Source organism: Clarias gariepinus, chromosome 20, assembly GCF_024256425.1.
Source record: "Clarias gariepinus isolate MV-2021 ecotype Netherlands chromosome 20, CGAR_prim_01v2, whole genome shotgun sequence".
NCBI lineage: Eukaryota > Metazoa > Chordata > Actinopteri > Siluriformes > Clariidae > Clarias > Clarias gariepinus.
In genome coordinates, this window is record NC_071119.1 from 19,583,550 (window position 1) to 19,603,262 (window position 19,713).

Genomic DNA, 19,713 nt, shown 5'->3' on the forward strand with positions numbered 1-19,713 from the left:
TAATAGATAGACCCCTTGGACAATGTTTTCTTCTACATTTAAGCAAGCTTCATTATGTGCAGTGTGAACAACATCTGCAATAAATTGCACACAAACTCTTACTAACTCACTCATCGTTGATACCACATAATCCTGTATACAGGGGGGGTGGAGCCTACGAGGCGGGGTAAAAAAGGGTGCCAATCCATCCGAGCACACACACTCATTTATACACTATTTGGGAACACCAATTAGCCTAATCTGCATGTCTTTGGACTGTGGTAGGAAATTGGGGCACCAGGAGGAAACCCACCAAGGAAAGGGAGAACATGCAAACTCCATGCACAAAGAGGTAGAAGTTGAACCTGGCTGGGAATCAAACCGGGAGACTGGAGGTGCAAGTTGGCAGTGCTAACTACTATGTGGTCTCATTTGTAAAACCAAAAATTGAGTAATAAATACAATTAAAGAAAAATTCCCACCCAACACCCAAACCCGAGCCAATAGATGCCATGCCGGTTATAAGCCCAGATAAAATAGGAGGGTTGCGTCAGGAATGGCATCTGGCGTAAAACCCGCGCCAAGTTGTTGTCCGGATCAGATGGCGACCCCTCGACGGAAGCGGCCAATAGTAACCTGTATTAAAAGAATGATAAATCTACATAGAAGTTAAACTCCTAATACAAATGTTGTTTAAGGGATCCAGTAGAATTACATCAAAATGTTTGTCATAGGAGAACAGAATTACATTTTTACTTAACGTACTGTACAGAGTTGGCAGACAGTCCTTTTTTTTTTTTAACAGTGCTAATCTTCTCCTTTTACTCAACATGATCAAAAGCAAACCGTTATAAGCGATTTGTCAAACGATTTTGTGTGAGTGTGTGTGGGTAGCATTCCTGGGATTCAATAAAAGAGATAGATTTTTTTTTTTTTATTCACTAGGCCGTAGCCATATGCTTTCTTTTTCGTCTACCATCACTTAACTGGAATCTGTTATCGCCCGGCTGGTCCGCTAAAATGAAACGTTTTGCCGTCTGGCTCATTTTGGACGCTCTTGACAATGTTATGATTACTGTGAAAGCAGTTAGTCAGTCACAGGCTATTCGAGAGTAGAAGAATGGCCTGTCAGCCCACTTTTAATATATATAAAATAGGTTCTGCAAACTTGCTGAGACCAATGCATCAATATAAAATAATTACCCCAGAACTGACAGGAGATCAATTTTCCCATATATATCAGAACGGGATTGTGACAGCAAGATGGAGAATTTTAGTCCGGAGTTATTTTTTTTGTCTATGCCATGTGCTTCTGCAGTGTCTTCCAGCAGATCTATGGGTGACTAGGGAGGAATTATATGACTAGTTTTCTGCAGCTGTAGTTCTATGCTGTTAGGATTCAAAATAACTAGAGGAAATGGAAAGAGCGGCTAGAGGAGAGGAATGGAATAGAGTGGGAGAAAATAAGTAAGGCAAGAAGAAGCAAATAAAAATTGTGAAAGTAGGAGTTAGGGAAGAGGAAGAGAGTCACGGAGAAAATAAGTCAAGGAGTGATAAAGTGGGTAAAAAAAAACTTTAGTTTTGGGAACTAAAGCATCATGTGGTCTGATAAATCCAGATTGACCCTTCTCCAGAGAGATGGGCATGTCAGGTTAAGAAGGGAACCGCATAAGGCGATGCATCAATCATGCATAGTGTACAAGCCTCTGGAGGCAGTGTTATGTTCTGGAGTTGCTTCAGTTGGTCTGGTCCAGGCTCAGCAACGTTATGAGGCAATAAAACGAAATCAGCTGATGACCTAAATGTACTGAATGAGCAGGTTATCACATCTATGGAGTTTTTCTTCCCTGATTGAACAGGCATATTTTAGGACACAAAAGAGTGGGCTGTAATCAATGCTAAAGGTGACTTATTAAAATATATTTAATATTTAAAAAAGTTTTTTTTTATTGGTCATCTATATATATATATATATATAGTGAGTTAAATTTCACTGCCGACAATCAAATAAACGACACTTTCATTACTCTATTTTTGTGGTAAATTTTTTAAAGTTTACTGTTTCTACGGGTAACGGAGTGTACATAAACACATTATGACACTTGACATATACAGTAGTACCTTGGCATACGGATGCACCGCCTTGTGAATTTTGACCATAAGACCTGAAATTTTGCAAGAAATTTGCTGTAAGAAACAATTTTGATATATGAGCGACTGAGCCGGTCACGCTTACTTCCGTGAGTTTAAATCTTTTTTTTTGTGTGTGTTTAAGATTTAGTGAAGACATAGTGCCATGGGTCCCAAAAATGCTATGAACCACGTCAGCAAGAATAAAACAAATTATTGTCATTAAGCCCTCATACCACAGTCCTTATTATAAGGTTTATTCCTTATTATATTCATTGCAGGGATATGACACTTCATTTAATGAGGATATGACCTATTTTTTATGCAAGGTAAAGTATGTAACCTTAAAACAAAGGCTTACCAAAGTTTTCCGCCTGTATTTAAAATATAGCCAGAAAATCTCCTGATGCATTTCAGCCAGATTTGAGATCATGATGTAAGAAGCTGAAATCTAAGCTGAGCCTCGAATCGCTGCTAGTGTCTACTCTGAGCATCCTCGTCTCTGTATATCCGTTACTCTTTTTGTAGATAGAGTACCAAATGATAAGTATACTGTAAGACTAATTATTTTTTTAGACATACCCATTCAACTATCCTGGCACATTATGATATGCCACCTCAGATGTTCCAGCTCTGCTAAGAACATCAGGAAGTACTATACTGTATATTATTTTGTGTCCAAGTTCTCCCTGAAAATGCTTAGAAGGTAAAGTTTTGAGTTTAACATTTGTTGTTAGTCTTTCAGCTGTGCCCTTTGAAGGGTCGCCACAGTGAACCAACTGATCCGGACAACAATTTGGAACAGGTTTTTACACCGGGCTTGGGACAGCCACTGCATCCAGTGTCTGGGGTTTGGGCATTGGCTTCAAATCGAATTTTGGCCTTCCGCATGGTTTTCATACTGTAGGCGAAAAACCTACTACTGAGCCATGAATGCCTTTTTGCAGTTTAACCTTAATGATTGTAGTAAGTACAGTAAATGGCTCCAAGTTACTGAAAAACATCCAAATTGAAGAGGACAAAAATGTGAATTTGGCAAAGCCAGTATACAAAGGGGTTCATTGGAGGTTTATTGGAGAAGGGTTGTTGCTTCTCATGAGGTTCTACCCAATGTGTTTTTTTATATCCGAGGTTATAAAAAATAAAACTGTCCATGGAGTGTTTGTTCAGACAGTTCACAATACTTTTATGTATCATGGATCTATCAAGAAGTACCAGCAATTCATATTCAAGTATGATTAGACAATTTTGTGCCCTTCAACTCTCTAGCAACACCCACCAGTGGTGAGTGAATTTAGTCAATAAGGTATACATTTTTAAATGTGGCATAAGGGTTTGTATCATAACCATAAACATGTAGCTGCATTATAAGAATTGTTTTGAAACCTAGGTAATGATAACAGTTGCAGGTTGGACAAATCTGATTTTCGATTTTATGATTTCTTAAATGATGATTTCATAATTCCAAGCAAAAATGAATGCGGAATTGGTTGTTTGTATATGGAAGCAAGCACTAACCTTCCTGTTCCCCCTTTTTCAGCTGGATCTCTCGCACAGGTGGCTGGCAGCTGGCTGACGCGCCCCTTGTTAACGATTCACATGATCTAACGATCGAGAGGCCAGGCCACAGACAAGCTGTGCCAACATCATCAAAATGTCACCGGCATTGTGGTGACTCTCTCGCCGAGCACAGGCATAATTGCCAAGCAGTGTTTACCGCCTGGACCCTAAAGCTCAAACCCCGCCCCCCTCTACCCGTGACCACCCAACCTCCATTATCGAAAGTCATTTCTTTGCTAGAACCAAGAGAATACACAAAGCACATAGTGTATATTGTGAAGTTACATTTTAGAAATATTCTCGAATGAAGTTCTTCCTTTTGCGTTACGGGTCTCTGAACGCGACCGTTATATTCGTGAGTGTTCCTGTATATTGATTATTATGGTTCTCCAAGGACGATTTACATATCGGCTATATGAAGATACCTGAAACGGCGCCTTTTCATGCTCAAAGCAAATCCCTTTGGCTCAAATTGAGTCCCCGGTAGACACTCCGACTCTCATGGCAGACATAAAAATGTGTTGCCCTGTTTTCGAGGGAAGTACGGATGATGAAACCAAAATTGTACAAATGAAAATAATGAAAAGAAACACTGGGGAAAAAGAAACACACAAAAAAAAAAAAACGCTCAGGAGGAGTTTCTCTAAAGTGCAGCTGTTAAACGCCCACGCGAACATCTCTCGATAAAAAAGCAAGATATTCTAACAAAGCCTGTTATTATGCGTATGTGTATTGTGTTTCCAGCTCCATTTTAGAGCGGATTATTGTTTTCATAGTTTGCCCGTGAATGAAAGGGCAGGCAGTGAGGTAAGTATAGTCCAAACACTTCCCAAAGCTTGTTTGTGTTGTCAATTCTCGACAGAAATTGGATCTTGAGCTGCAGATCGCTGTCGATTGCTTGACTGATGGCTCGGCATGTTAATACGTTTTATTCAAGTTTAATTGAATAGTGTATAAGCGAGTTTAACTGCAAAGAACAAACATGTATTTAGCTTCACCACAAGGATGTTGTTCGCCAAGGATTAGGTTTAGACATGTGATTGGAAAGGATAAACAAGCCCTACCAAAGGAAAGAGTGGAAAAAAAAATACAGAAAATGCAAATACTTTGGCACATATCAGCTGCTTCTAGCCAAGCAGCCACATTTGATCCAACTGTGTTGATTTCTTCGCAGCAGATGCCATATTAAACCCTGGAGCACTCGACGCTTCCTCCGGCCAGCGCTATTAGGGTAATTAAACGCAAAATGCTATCTGGCTGCAAATCCTGCACAAACCAGGCCTTTGGCACTCATGGGAGATGCATCGGCAGAAAAAAAAAACCAATTACCAAAACCACAGACATGCTTCCATTGACCAGCATTCTTTCCTCATTATTGAGCCAAGTCAAGGTCACAAATTCAATTAAATAAAGCTGTTCCGACACCCGGGGAAACAGTGCTTCTACAGTACGTGCAATCAAACTGAATGAAGACTTCAAATAAACACAGTCTAAATAAATTCTCTCTTACTATCTCTATTTGTTTTTGTGTCTCTGTCTTTAAAATAGTTTCATCCATTTATAAGGCATTATACACAGTGTTATAAGGCATTACACACATTATGTGTAAAAATGCTGGATATTTTGGGGGTCAGACTGAAGAGCTACTTGGATGAGAAGCGGAACTTTTCAAAACAAAAAGAATTCCAGTTGACACGGATCAACTTCAAGACAACTTCTCCTGGACAACTTAGAAACCTAATCAACAACTTTAATTAACAACTTCTAACATACAGTACTTCACTAGCACACTGCAGAACTTCAAATTTTGCTGTATACTGGATAACTTTAACCATTTACAACATACTGCTTACCTTAACAACTTACAACATAGTACATAACTACAACTTACAACACAATTCATAACTTATAACATACTACTTAACTTTACAACTTACAGCATAGTATATAGCTACAACCCACAACATATTGCGTAACTTTACAACGTACGAGCTAATGCAGCGCTTTATAATAATACTGCCACAGAACTTGATAATACTATAGCATTTTAGAACATACCACAAAACTCTACAAACCATGCTGTTGTATTGTATATTTTGTATTTTGGCATTGAAAAATTATAAATAATGCTCGTTATGAATAATCTTAACAAATATAACTGTGTTTATATTACGTGTATGTTCTTATAACAGGTTATAAGTCTTTATAGATGTGATATTTATGGAAAGGGTTACAGTTAGTTGTAGATAAGAGTTTCTACCTAAAGCTAAAGAATAAGGCTCACATCTCGTGTTAACTCTGATATATGCTGACAGACCTTTACGTTTTTGCCAATACGAATCGCCTGACAATAATTTTATCTACTTGAATGTTGAGATTATTGACATAGTCAAGGCACGTAAGGTTGTTCCAGCTTTCCTTTTTTGTCTGCTTTTGTTGCTCAGTGTCACAGCATAGCCATAATGTCACATCGCTAGAAAGTGACGAAACAGAGATGACTTTTTCAAAATGTATTCTGGTATTACATATGACAACATTAATCGTGACCCTGATTTAAATAAACCCTTACAAATATGTATGTGACTGTTGTGAAAGTTTTATGTTGGTGTCATTCAGCCCCATACAGTCTATTATAAAGGAAAGTTTTACAGAAATGTAATTAGTCATACAAATGAACAGTCAGATTATGGAAAGTGGGCCGTCGCAGCTGTACTCTATAGAAACCTCCACTGCTCTGAGCCTTACCAAATCAATCACTGCAGAAAAAAAAAAAAAAACAGGATTGACAACTACTCAAGTTCTGACCACTGTTTAATGCAGCTTCTTCCTTTCCTCCATTTCCTCTTTCCTTCTCTTCCTCTGGGTCTCTCTCTCTCTCTCTCTCTCTCTCTCTCTCTCTCTCTATTTCTAATGGGCCGTGCCCAATAACAGGTGACCATATCAGTGGATGGCATTTTGACCACCACTGGTTACACACAGGAGGACTATACCATGTTGGGCTCTGATGATTTCTTCTACATTGGTGGTAGTCCCAACACCGCTGACCTTCCGGGTTCACCAGTCAGCAACAACTTCATGGGATGCCTTAAAGATGTAAGTTTGTCGGTAGTGACATTTGAATTGTTTTCTTTTTCCAATTGGATTTGTAAAGAGATCAATACAAATGGTTGTCTTCAACAATTCTGTGTCAAACCACTCCAAATTAAGTTCGAATTTATTGGTTGATACACAACAAAAGATGATCTTACAACTATGGTTTCAACTTATCTTGTCATACAAGAGGGTCCCTTGATGCTTTCGATGTACATAGGACAATGTCTTTTGGCACACTGACTTATGAAAGTCAGTGTTTCCTGTGACTGTGCGTCTTAAAACTTGATACCACTTTGCATAGATCTTCTCATTAAACTCAACATGCAAACTTTAATGTATAAACCATATAGTGGCTTTTTACTAATCGGCACCCAAGGCTCACCACTGCCTGCGGGACCAAAACCCAGCAAATCTCGGCCAATTCCATAGAACCACTAATAAGCAAAAAAGGCAATGCTAGCATTGATAGAAAGACACAAAAACAACCAGTGCACTGCCATTTATAGGGCCCAACAGGCAAAAAGCTAAAGGCCAACCTCCAACCCAGCCTGCAAACTTCAAAGATCTCAATTTGATTGAGCACCCATGGGATGTTCCTAGCAAACAAGTCCAATCCACAAAAGACCCACATCACCCAAAAAATCCACTGCCAATGTCTTGGTGCCAAACACCACAGCTCACCTCCAGGACCCAGGACCCAGGGTTCCCCTAGTGCTACGGGGGCAAATCTAGCCTCTAGATTTGCCCCCGTAGCACTAGGGGAACCCAAAACCTTGGTACTTTTAATGTATGACTGATTGGTGTAAATTTTGGCTATTACCATTTTTTAGTTTGGAGACCAACTACACATGTGTTTACATACAGGTTGTGGCTTGTTTATTTATTGCAGTTTGCTATTTGGTTATGCCTTTTTATATCCACCATTATCTTTACCACGGTGTGCTCATGCGGCACTAGGTTCAGCCTGCCGTTTCTTTCTTCATGTTCAATCATTCTGCTTGTGCGTATGCTTGCGTTTTAATTTAAACCCAATTCGAGTTCAGATGCTAAACTAGATTCACCATCTTGACACGCAAATTAAAAATTGATTTCTTCGATTGGCTCTGGTGCTGCATACTTGTATGTGTCGCCTTGCCTCTGCCCACACAAATGCGCTCCCTGCCAAAATGTACTCGGTTTACACAAGTACACTGTGTTTAATTAATCAGAATTGTGGCGTTTAAGCAGCCAGCTCGGGTTCACATCTTTCACGCGGGTTTATTAATAGTGCCGGTGGTTGGAGTGACACAAGAATAGAGCCAACTGTAGCACGAGAAGTCATGTATTCTGTGTCTAGGTTGATTTCGGCTGTGTCTCATTATTCCTTTTAATTAGTAGTTCTTGATTTTAGTTGTTGTGCAAGTCATTCTTGAAGATAGTGCTCTTTGATTGATTTCTTGGTTACCAGCGAAGTTACACATGATGGAAGAGGTGTTAGTTTGGTCCATTATTGAGTATTATCTGTTGTTTGCAGAATTCAAGATCAACTCCAGACCATTAGAGTCCCCTGTAATTTCCTTCGGTCTGGTAAAACAGTTGTTGGAGTATCTGATTAATTAGCTTGATGGTGCTGCAGGTCTCTAAAGCCAGGTGGTTGGAAATCCCAGTGTAATCCCTTATGCAATACTGCTGATTCCAGTCCCATATTGAGGCTAATTATATTATTTTAATTGGCCAGCTTGACCAGGTATCATGTTTTAACATCATCCAGCAGAGAAGGTGTCATAAACCAACCTAAAGTCAACCAAAATATGCCACTTATGTCAACCTGGCATCACAGTATTTATTTAGTCTAGTTGAACGGGCCTTATTACTAAATATTTCAATACTTAAAGATGATGTCAACCATCTTAAAAGGGATATGTACATGCAAAATGTGTAACACAACTTGTATGTATGTAGTGTTGAATCTACAGTAGTCTTGGGTTTCATAGGTATGTTTTTTTTTTGTTTTTTTTTTGTTAAGCCACACAGTGACCTACGAATCATTCAACCATTAAAACAAAAAAACAAAAAAACATCTAACTTCAGTCATGAACCAGTGAGAAACAGGTGCAGATGATGACTGGTGCTCAGGCTCTTGATTAGTACACTAGTGATGCTGAATGCTAAGTGGTTGGACCAGATAAGAGGGGAAATGAGGTCGCTGCTGAAGTTGTTACATAAACAACCACTAAGAGTTATTTGTTAGAGCAGGGGTAACTCAGTGGTTAAGGCATGAGAGAGCCCAAGTTCACACCCACCCACCATGTTGCCATTGTTTGGCCCTTGAGCAATGCCCTTCAACTTTAAATGTATAAAAAGATAAATATACTGTATAATACTCTGGATGAGGGCATCCGCCAAATGCAGTTAATTATCGAATTTCTTTTATTTGATCAATTTAATTTAATTGAATATGAAGAAATGAGGGGTGGGAATGTGTATGTTTTATACATAAGCAAAACTGAAGGTGATCACTTTTGTACTTTCTCTCAAGTACGCATACAAATGGAGGACCTTTACTTTTACTTAAACAGTATTTGCCCCAGAGAATCTGTACTTTTTCTCTACTTTTCTCACCACTAGGATCCCTAGGATGCGATTTTCCAGTGCACAATTTATGGCACAAATTCTAAAAACCAGTATTGAGCTTGTTATTTGTATACTGTATACCCTGGTGAGAACAGGTATTATATGTTAATTCTGAATAATGTATTTACACTCTTTTGCATTCTTCGTACGTGTCATGCGGCTCTATAGAATTTCGATAAGTCCATTGCAGCTGTACTCTAGAGAAATCCCCATCCTCCACCAGTACAGAAAACAATAGAGGGAGATGATTGCATTGAGCCCGTTCCTAATGCCTTAGCCAGCTGGACCAGGTGTACAGATTATGTTTGTTTAGTTTAGTCGTTTAGTGTTTGCTGTGAGATAATGCAACTGATTTGGCTAATTATGAACCTTCATTATATGCATCAGGCTAATTCCAAGAAAAGATGATATTAAATAAGGAATGCTTAATGCATCAAAGACTGGATTTCCTATTCCTCTTGTTTGTGCGACTGAAGTAGTCCAACAGCACTGACATAGGCAATTCAAAGTTTTTAGAAGTTTTAAGGCTTCTGTTTATGCTCATGCATGGATGGCTTCTGTCTTTGCTTCTTATCATAATTTTGAAAGACTTGCTTATGCAAACAAGAATTCCCACTGAAGCAAGCCGTTGTCGCTCCAACTATAAATGGCCCCCTTCAAGCGTTGAATTATAATTAGGTATTATTTACAGTTAAGGCCTATGAGGATTATTAAGAGTCTTTTTTTTATGACAGCAATAACTTTGTGCATGACTTTGGAAAAAAAAAAAAAAAAGGAAACTCTTATGATGTGTCTGGTCATAAAATTTATTTTCTTTTTTTTGTTTTTAATATGGAATAATAATCAACAATAAAGTTTCAATAAAGTCACTGTTCCATGCTGCGTCGCCCATATCATATAATTACATTTAGGACTTTCCATCTGCAGCAGCCATAAATCAGCGGTTCACTATGATCTAATGATCTGTTTGTGATTCACTTTTATCCAAAGTGGCTTACAATTGAGTAAGAGAGAGGCTTCAAGCCAAATACACTGTACATCTCAGGACTCGAGGGTTTATCACAACTTCCGTCTTTTACAGTGTCACACAGTGGCTTGGTGGTTAGCCAAGTGGCTTTTCACCCCCAGGGTCGAGGGTTCGAAATCCCACTTTAGGACTGTGTGCATGGAGTTTGCATGTTCTCCCAGTGCTTGGTGGGTTTCTTCTGGGTACTCCGGTTTCCTCCCACAGTCCAAAACCATGCAGGTTCGGCTAATTGGTGTTTTTGTAAAATCAGAGGTTTTTTTTCTTGTTTAACACCCCCTACAGGTTGTATACAAGAACAACGACTTTAAGCTGGAACTCTCACGGCTGGCCATCGAACGTGACCCAAAGATCAGTCTCCATGGCGACTTGGTATTCCGCTGCGAAGATGTAGCGGCGCTCGATCCTGTGACCTTCGAGACACCCGAGTCATACATCGCTCTCCCACGTTGGGACACCAAAAAAACGAGTTCCATCTCGTTCGACTTCCGGACAACGGAACCCAGCGGCCTGCTTCTCTTCAGCCACGGCAAACCTCAGAGCAACAAAGAGCAACGGCACGGGCGCGAGCTCAAAACGGACTACTTCGCCATGGAGTTGCTGGACGGCTACTTGTACCTGCTTATGGACATGGGCTCCGGGAGCATCAAGCTTAAAGCCAGCAATAAGAAGGTCAACGATGGGGACTGGTGTCACGTTGACTTCCAGAGGGAGGGGAGAAAAGGTGAGGAGACTGGAGATGAATGGTAGGCGAGAAAGTTGCATTTATATGATCCTTTTCTTGCTTTTATGGTATTATTGTAGAAGTCACACACAACCACACACACAGGCAAACAAACACACGTACACACCCCTATAGACGTGCCTGCCTGAAGGTTTGCAACCACAATTAATAAGATTTTAATACTATTGTATTTACGCCAGGTTTATATTATGTGCTTATTCTAATGCATTATTTTTTGTTTAGCAATAACCTATACTGGGGCTTATATTGGCTTACCATATATGGGCAGTGCTCTGAAGTTTATTTAGCATTCTTACGGAAGGAGTCTCCAGTATCAATGCTTTATCTTTAGGATTGAGGCCTTTATAGGTCTTGTTAATATGACAAGCTGTATATTTTGTCTTATTTCAATATTTTTTTGTAATGACTTTTTTTTTGTTTTGAGAATGTTCCGCAATACTGAAAGGGACGTTCGAGTCAATCCGGGACTTGATGAAATCAAAGTCATACAACTGGTTGACAGAATGCTGATGGGACTCTTAGCTGCAGTAAAACATTTAATTAAACAGTGCGAACATTTTAAAGAAGGCTATATGTTCGTGAGACGACTCAGAGCTCACGGCAGCCGTTCTTGTAAACATTCAGCAAGTGGAATGCCTGAACCCTGAAAAATCAACAGATAACTTGTCACCAACTTGCAAAAGAGATGCATCTCTTTGTGGAAACTGTACACACAATCATTCACAAACACCACTTGCACGTTACAAGAACTCGGCTGGGAGTTACTGCCACATCCCTCATATATACTCCTGACCTTGCTCTGAGCCATTTCCACATATTTGGCTCATTAAAGGAGTTCCTGGGAGGCCAGTGAGTATTCTGATCATGGATCTGGCATACTGAGAAAACTTTATATCTTGATGGTATCCAAGCACCAGTGAAACACTGAGATCAGTGCATTAGTGTATAAAGAGATTATACAGTAGAAAAATACATGTTGTTTTCTTGTTTTCATGTTGTTTACATCTTGTACTGTAACTGCGTTCCGCTATTCTGTACGAGCAAAAGTCCTGGTTTGACTTGAACGCCCGTAAAACTATGACATGACTCTTCTATCCATAATGCTTTCTTTTCTTTCACCAGGTTCCATTTCAGTGAACAGCCGCACCATGCCCTTTAACTCCAACGAGGGCAGTGAGATTCTCGATCTGGACAGTGATATGTACCTAGGTGGGCTTCCCGAGTCTCGGCAGGACCTCATCCTCCCCCCTGAGGTATGGACGGCGTTGCTTAACTACGGTTACGTGGGCTGCGTGCGCGACCTCTTTATCGACGGAAAGAGCCGCGATGTCCGCCGCTTGGCCGAGATCCAGAGCGCGCTTGGGGTCAGCAGCTTCTGCACCCGGGAGCTCCAGAAGAGGTGCAGCAGCACCCCGTGTGGAAACGGTGGACTCTGCAAGGAGGGCTGGAACCGCTATATCTGTGACTGCACAGGCACTGGATACCTGGGCAGCAACTGCGAAATAGGTTTGGGGTTCATATACATACATGTGCATATATTTGCTTATTTAATCCAGATGTTTTTAAAGCATTACACATACAGAAAGTTTGCAATCAGGATCATAATCAGCTACCCTGGAATTAGCTTTATGATTAATAACCGGAGACTTGACAAATATTCAAACATATGGAATGTTTTATTTATTTATATATATTTTTTTAGAAAATATAATGGGCCTGTAACTTTGATGGATTCCCGAGTTCAGTATTTATTCTAGGAAATGTACTGTACTACTTTCAGTGAAACAGATGGCAGCAGTTCATATAGTTGATAGATTAAAGAGGGTGGAAGATTTTTCTTCACTGATGTCAGAAGCAGGAGCCGGCTCGGCGGCAAAACTTTCTCGACAAATAATAATTACTGTGATTGATCGGATGATTGTGATTACTAATCGTGATTAATAATGATTGGGCTTGCAAAGAGAACTTTATTGTGCAGGTGAGTTTAAAGGGTGTTAATGCTGCCTACAGCGAGGTGTTCATCAGTCAGAAAGTATTAACGCTTTTTTATGCACACCTGCTTGTTCGTGCTTATATCATGACTTAATGCGTGATTTCTGTAACTTTATCTTGAGACTGGTGTCAGGTAGGATTTCATGCACAGGGGTACCGAGGGTTTTAACAGACACTGGTGTGGAAAACAAAAAACATTTAGTGAGCCACAGGTTTGTGATCAGGTGATGTTTTTATACATAACCATCACCTCCTAAGGTTTGGGATATTGTGTGCCCATTGTAGCCTCGGAATCTTATTTTATTCCTGGTACAGTAGTAATGGAACTCGATGTCATTCTGTGCCATTGTAGTGCATCCGTCTTAAAGTTTAAAATGGTGTCTGGTCTTAGGTGTTTTTTTTTTTTTTTTTAATCCATCCATTAACTCCTCTCTATTATTATTATTATTATTATTATTATTGTTATTATTATAATTATTATTATAATTATTATTATTATTATTATTATTATTATTATTATTATGTTCATTTATTAGTATTATTATTGATATGGCTGTTATAAGTGCCAATTAGTACTAATAATAGGAAATATTTGCTGATGACTTCTGGAGTCTATATTTATATTTTGTTAATTTATTTACAGCAAGACTATTCTTATGGTTTATATTACTTGGCCATAATTTTTAGGGGAAAGCCTGGAGGAAAAAAAAAGCATCAATGGTCATAATGCCCTAATTTTAGTACATTATTAAATAATAATAATAATAATAATAAATAATAAAAATAAAAATAAAATAAATAAAAATAATAAAAATTAAATAATAATCATAATAATAATTTACTAAATCATATTTTTTTAATTAACGTTTACTATCAATACTGTAAAAAAAAATACAATTACATTTTCTTTAACTTTTTTTATCTAAAGGGAACATATTATGCAAATTCTCTTTATAGCCATTTGTACCCACGTTTGAATGGGTTTCCTGTGTGTACAAACAAAAACGGGGAAAAAAATCATCGCCTTTTCCCTTTATTTTCTATGTTTTTATTGGTTAGGGCTTTATGCATTAAGTAAGACTGCTGCATTAAGAACAGCCTTTCCCTGGACTTGTTGCTCAGCTCTGCTGTTCTCTAAGGGGCGTGTCTCAGTGATAGTTCATTTACATAGACACTGAAATGGCACATTTGGAGGAGGAGGAGTGAAATAAAGGGAGTTTAAGGGATGAAAAAAAAGCAGCTCTCAGATAATGCCCTCCTTAGTGCGAATGATTGTCAAAAACAGTGCCATGAAAAAAGTATTTGCCCCACTCTTTTTATTAATTGAGATTATTAAATAAGTTTTAATATTATTCAAAAATGCATCGAAAGTAAATACGAAATGCAGTTTTTAATTTATGATTTCTTTTTATCAAGGGAAAAACGCTGTCCAAACCTACCTGAGTCTATATAAAAAAAGTAATTGCCCCATAACATAATAACTGGTTGAGACACCCTTGGCAGCAATAAATACAATCAAGCATTTTCCACCAACTGGCAATGAGTCTTTAACATCACTGTAGAGGAATTTTGGCCCGCTCTTCTTTGCAGAAGTGTTTTAATTCAGCCACATTGGAGGGTTTTTAAGTGTGAATGGCCTGTTTAGGGTCACCTCAATCAGATTTATGTCTGGACTTTAACTAGGTCACTCCAAAACCTTAATTTTGTGCTTGTTTTTTTTTTTTTTGGTTAATGTTGTTGTTTTAGAAAAAGTGTGTTGCTTGTCCCGGTCTTTTAGCACACTTTACTTCACTTTGCCAGACAGTGATTTCTATTTAAGTGATTTCTTGATTCAACATGTCTGGCAGTAATCAGGCCTGGGTGTGGCAGGTGAAATTTAACTCAGCTTTCCAAAAATCACATTTCATTCATGATTTATCCATCATTAAAAAAAACTGCCCTTTGTTTTTACTCTTGTTATCTGTGTGTAATAAGAAAAATTTGTTTGATCATCTCAATCATTTAAGCGTGACAAACATGCCAAAAAACAAAAAACAAAAAAAAAAAATCATGTAATGCAAATACTTTATGAACGAACATAATACAGGCATTATTATGATCAGAGAAGGAACTTTATAAATAAAAAGTGAAGTAGAAAAAAAGTGGCAGAGGGAACCTGGAATGCCCTTGTATGATACCTTCATTCATATTAATTTTTTCACGAGCACATTCAGAGTTCTATAATATCACACCGCTGAACCCTTCCTATGTGATTTGTTACTCAGCTAAAACCCAACCCATGATGAATACCCATCATTCATCATTATACCCTAAAACCACTAGCTTCAGACATCCGGAAATAGTAAAAGCAATAAAAGAAAAATAGGATCGTCGATGTTTAGTAGTGTAATTTAAGTAAAAAATATTTACAAGAGTCATAGCGGCAGTTTTTGTGGTTTAAGAGATTAGACAAGCAGTGGCGTTCGAGACTATTAAAAGCCGCAGGCGCTTTTAAATGAAGAGTATCCGTTGCCTTCTTGGAGGCAGTTCATTAATTTACAAGCGTCAGAAGAAGGATTATGCGCGGCCGCAGCAGTGAGACGAGCCGCTCCTACTTCGCCTGAGGACACTTTGGGGGGCTTCTCGATATCATGATTGATGTTGTGGCGTCGGGTTTCATCGCACGATTCCACCGAATTAACATTATTAGAGAAATATGAAACGGCAATCACTGCGTGTGTTTGATATTTAAATATTGAAATCGGTGCTGTTTGTGTAGGTCGTCCCACAGGCTGTTTCAGTTGGAGAGGCAGACAGCCTGCTAAAAATACAGCATCAGAGAGGGCGTCCTCTTTACCGCCACCACAGTGGTGTTAACAGACATAGGGAAATCTTTGGATATGGTGAGATACAGTACAGTCTCGCTTACTGGTGGGAAATATGAAGACTGGGCTATTAAAACAAAAAAGAGCCCTGAAGGTGGCAGAGCGATGATGCGATGCACAACCATCTGTGAGAATGTTAAAGACAACAGCCGGCTCAAGCTGGACCGAGTATGTAGGGTGGCCATAGAACCATAGCACTGCTTGGCTTTGCTGAACATATTGGCTCAAATCTGATTTAGCAACATATCTTGTTTAATGTTAGAAAGGTATTGCTTTTTAAACACGCAGGTTTACATCATGCTTTTGGGCAAGACTCCGTCTATACAGTATATATATGTATTTTTTTTCTTACTTCAGTGTAATGAGTCTGTAGGGATGCCGTTAAAGAGGCCACTCTGACATCTAATAAACAGCTCTCTTTCCCCATCTAGTGTTGCTTTGGGGTATTACCTTAATACCCACGTATAATATTTACAATTATGACTTTAATTGATCGTGCTCCTCTTTTGCCCTGTCCGCCCCTGCAGAGGCCGCGGTGTTAAGCTACGATGGCAGCATGTATCTGAAGATCATCATGCCGAGCACCATGCACACCGAGGCAGAGGACCTGGCCCTGCGCTTCATGTCCCAGCGAGCCTACGGCCTCCTGGTGGCCACCACGTCCAAAGAGTCCGCAGATACGCTCCGTCTGGAGCTGGACGGTGGTCGGGTCAAGCTCACCGTCAATCTGGGTAACCCTAACCGCTATCGTTGTGCTCATCCTCATTATTACATTGTTTTCTTCTACTCCCAGGGAGTTATCTCTAGGTGTGTCACCTGTCCCGATCCTCATCCTCTACCCTCCTCAGGCCTTGAGCGGTTTCCCACAAGTCTATGATGATCCCTGGGGATGTGTGCTTACTGTTGCCTTGTAACGTCCTTCTTTTACTCTGGTTTTGATTGTAGTATGCAGTGTAGCCAGCAGGTGGAGACATAAACTAACCTTAACACTGGAGCTCCATTTTACTACTCAAAAACAAATATTTATGTATTCAATATCTAATATTATTTTGTGTATTTTCTTATATAATTAATTATTATTATTATTATTGTTATTATTATTATTATTATTATTAAGACAATGGAGTTACAAGGTGTGTCCTTATATATGACTGGTAGTATATTAGCGGCACAGTGGCGTATTGGTTAGCACTCTCGCCTTGCACCTCCAGGGTGGGGGTTCAATCCCTGCTTTGGTTCTCTGGTACTCTGGTTTCCTGCCACAGCCCAAAGACATGCAGATTAGGCTAACTGGCGTTTCCAAATTGTCTGAGTGTGAACATGTGTATCCTGTCCAGGGTGTACCCGCCTCATGCCCTAAGTCTCCTGGGATAGGCTCCAGTCCCCCCCCCCCCCCCCCCCACGCGGCCCTGTATACAATAATATATAAAGCGGTATAGATGATGAGTGAGTGAGTGATCAAGTTCTCATAACACCTGATGTGTGTTACAGTCAATTGCTATAGAATGATCTTGGCACAAGTTTGTGTTATAACCCTTTCTGGTTCGACTCATGTTAGAGCAGCATGAAGTACTACAGTATGTTGTTGTATGATATACATGATGATGCAAGTCAGCTTGTAAGAGGTTATAACACAACCTTTTGTCAATCAGGTGGTATGCGAACATGACATCAAAGTCACCTGTGGAATTCAGTTTCCACATGTGACTCATGTGGTATTTCCACTTAACTCCTATGTCACCTTAGCTTAATACATTATATACACATTTTACAGCCAAAGCGAATGGTACTGAACATGGTGTTAGTGACATTGGTCAATGGATTAAAGTCACGGAAACAGGACGTTACAAGGCAGAGATGCGCTCACAGGGTCTCTCTCTCTCTCTCTCTCGCTCTCTCGCTCTCTCACTTGCTCAAGGCTCTGATGATGGAACTTTTCATCCCTTCAATGGCTTGTATGTCTGCGACCCTGAAGCGAACAGCCAGAGACCGGCTCGCTGTCGTCGTTTCAAAACGTGTCACTTTCTCACTAATCACTAAGTTCCTCAATCAGATAATTATCCTGTTTTACACAAAGTTAAGGGAGATTATCAGTGACCCTGGGAAAGGCCATGTTAAGAACACACAAACCTCGAAAATCTCTTACAAATCCTTAAAATGATGAGCCGATTAATTTTGACATTTTTAAGGCACTACATATTAATTGATTGATTGAGTGCATATGGTTTTATTTTCTAATATTTTCCCCCAGCTGTTTATTTATTGATTTATTGATTTATTTGTTCGACATGTTTTTAATCTTTTGTAAATATGTTTTTTTTTTTTTCATTTAAGTGAATCATCTAATGATTTTATATGTTTCATTTCTCAATTTTATACTTCCTGTCCTATTTTATACCTCACTCTCATAATTTCTTTATTTTGCAATTTTTTTTACCTGTTTTTACATATCCTTAGTTGTATTTTCAAATATGATTTTTTTTAATTATTCTTTAGAAATTATCAGTTTATTTAAAATTCATTTTTAAGTTTATGGTAACAATACTGTACTGTATGTGTATGTGTGTTCCCATGTTTTTTAAAACCTTATTTTTTTAAATTAATTAATTAAAAATTTATGATATTTTTAATTTTGGACAATTAATTGATTGATTAATTCTTTTATTCATTCATTCATTAATCGCCTTATTTGTTTAATGTTTTTATTTTCTTGTATTTTTTTTCAGATGTTTTTTTCTTTCCCACATTATTAATTTTTTTAATTTTTAAAATTTTTATGCATTTTTTTTCAGATTACTTTTCAATTTTTTCTCACAAATTCTACCTTTTTTTTAAAAAAAAGAAAAAGACAAAAAAAATATTTTTTTACAATTGTGTATTTCTTACATTGCCATGCTTTTTTTTTCACAAAGTGAAAGTTTCACATTTACCCCCTAAAATAAAAAAATAAGAGTGTGCATTAAGTCAGTCAAACAAATATTTAAACCCTGCAGTATGTAGAGAGTAAGATCTTACAGCACGCTACGCCTCTCCGCTCCTTTACAGTGAGCCCGGTCGCTGGCTGTTTGTTATCACTACTCCGTAGCGGTTGACAGCTTCGAGATCTCACATCAGCCGTTATAACCTGCACATGCAGGCTGCAGCCACCGAACGGAGACAAACACTAACGTTCCCGAACAGAGACACGTCCATAAAGCTGTGGACATTTCTGCTCTGCTTGGTGTGCGCTGATAAAACCTCATAAATAATTGGGATGTGTTCATTTGTGTGTTTAACATAAATATTAAAGGCGCAGTTTGCAATATTAAAATAATCATAATAATCCAGTAATAAGAATATTGTTTCACACCTACCTTAGAGAAAATAGGAGTACAAATATTACAGATATTTGTAATGTGTAACATTAAGTTCACACACCATAATTAATTAATTATATTATTTATCTAGCTATAATTAAGTTCTGTGCTGATGTCACAGACAGATGTTGCTATCGTTGGCGCAGATAAAATGGTTATTAGGAGGGGTAAAAAAGGTCCTAATGATTTTATTTTACTGTTATTTATTTCTGCTTAAAAAGAAGAAAAAGACGCAAGATGACCAAATGTCATTTTTTAACAAGAAATAAAAAATACATAGAAGCAGTGGCGATAACGTTGTTACTAATGTCCCAGAATTCAATGCAGCTGTACAGCACAGTTATGCTGAGTCATGCC

At 38.6% G+C, this 19,713-nt stretch overlaps 1 protein-coding gene across 2 annotated transcripts in view; it reads left to right on the forward strand.

The window, feature by feature from the left end:
• nrxn2b (neurexin 2b) overlaps window positions 1-19,713 on the forward strand; it is a 703,577-nt gene that overhangs the window by 339,293 nt on the left and 344,571 nt on the right. For both annotated transcript variants that reach the window (XM_053479498.1, XM_053479499.1), the window contains 4 exons: window positions 6,601-6,762; window positions 10,685-11,123; window positions 12,267-12,650; window positions 16,528-16,731. In XM_053479498.1, coding sequence (XP_053335473.1) covers window positions 6,601-6,762; window positions 10,685-11,123; window positions 12,267-12,650; window positions 16,528-16,731 — 1,189 coding nt within the window. The remainder of the gene's footprint in view (window positions 1-6,600; window positions 6,763-10,684; window positions 11,124-12,266; window positions 12,651-16,527; window positions 16,732-19,713) is intronic.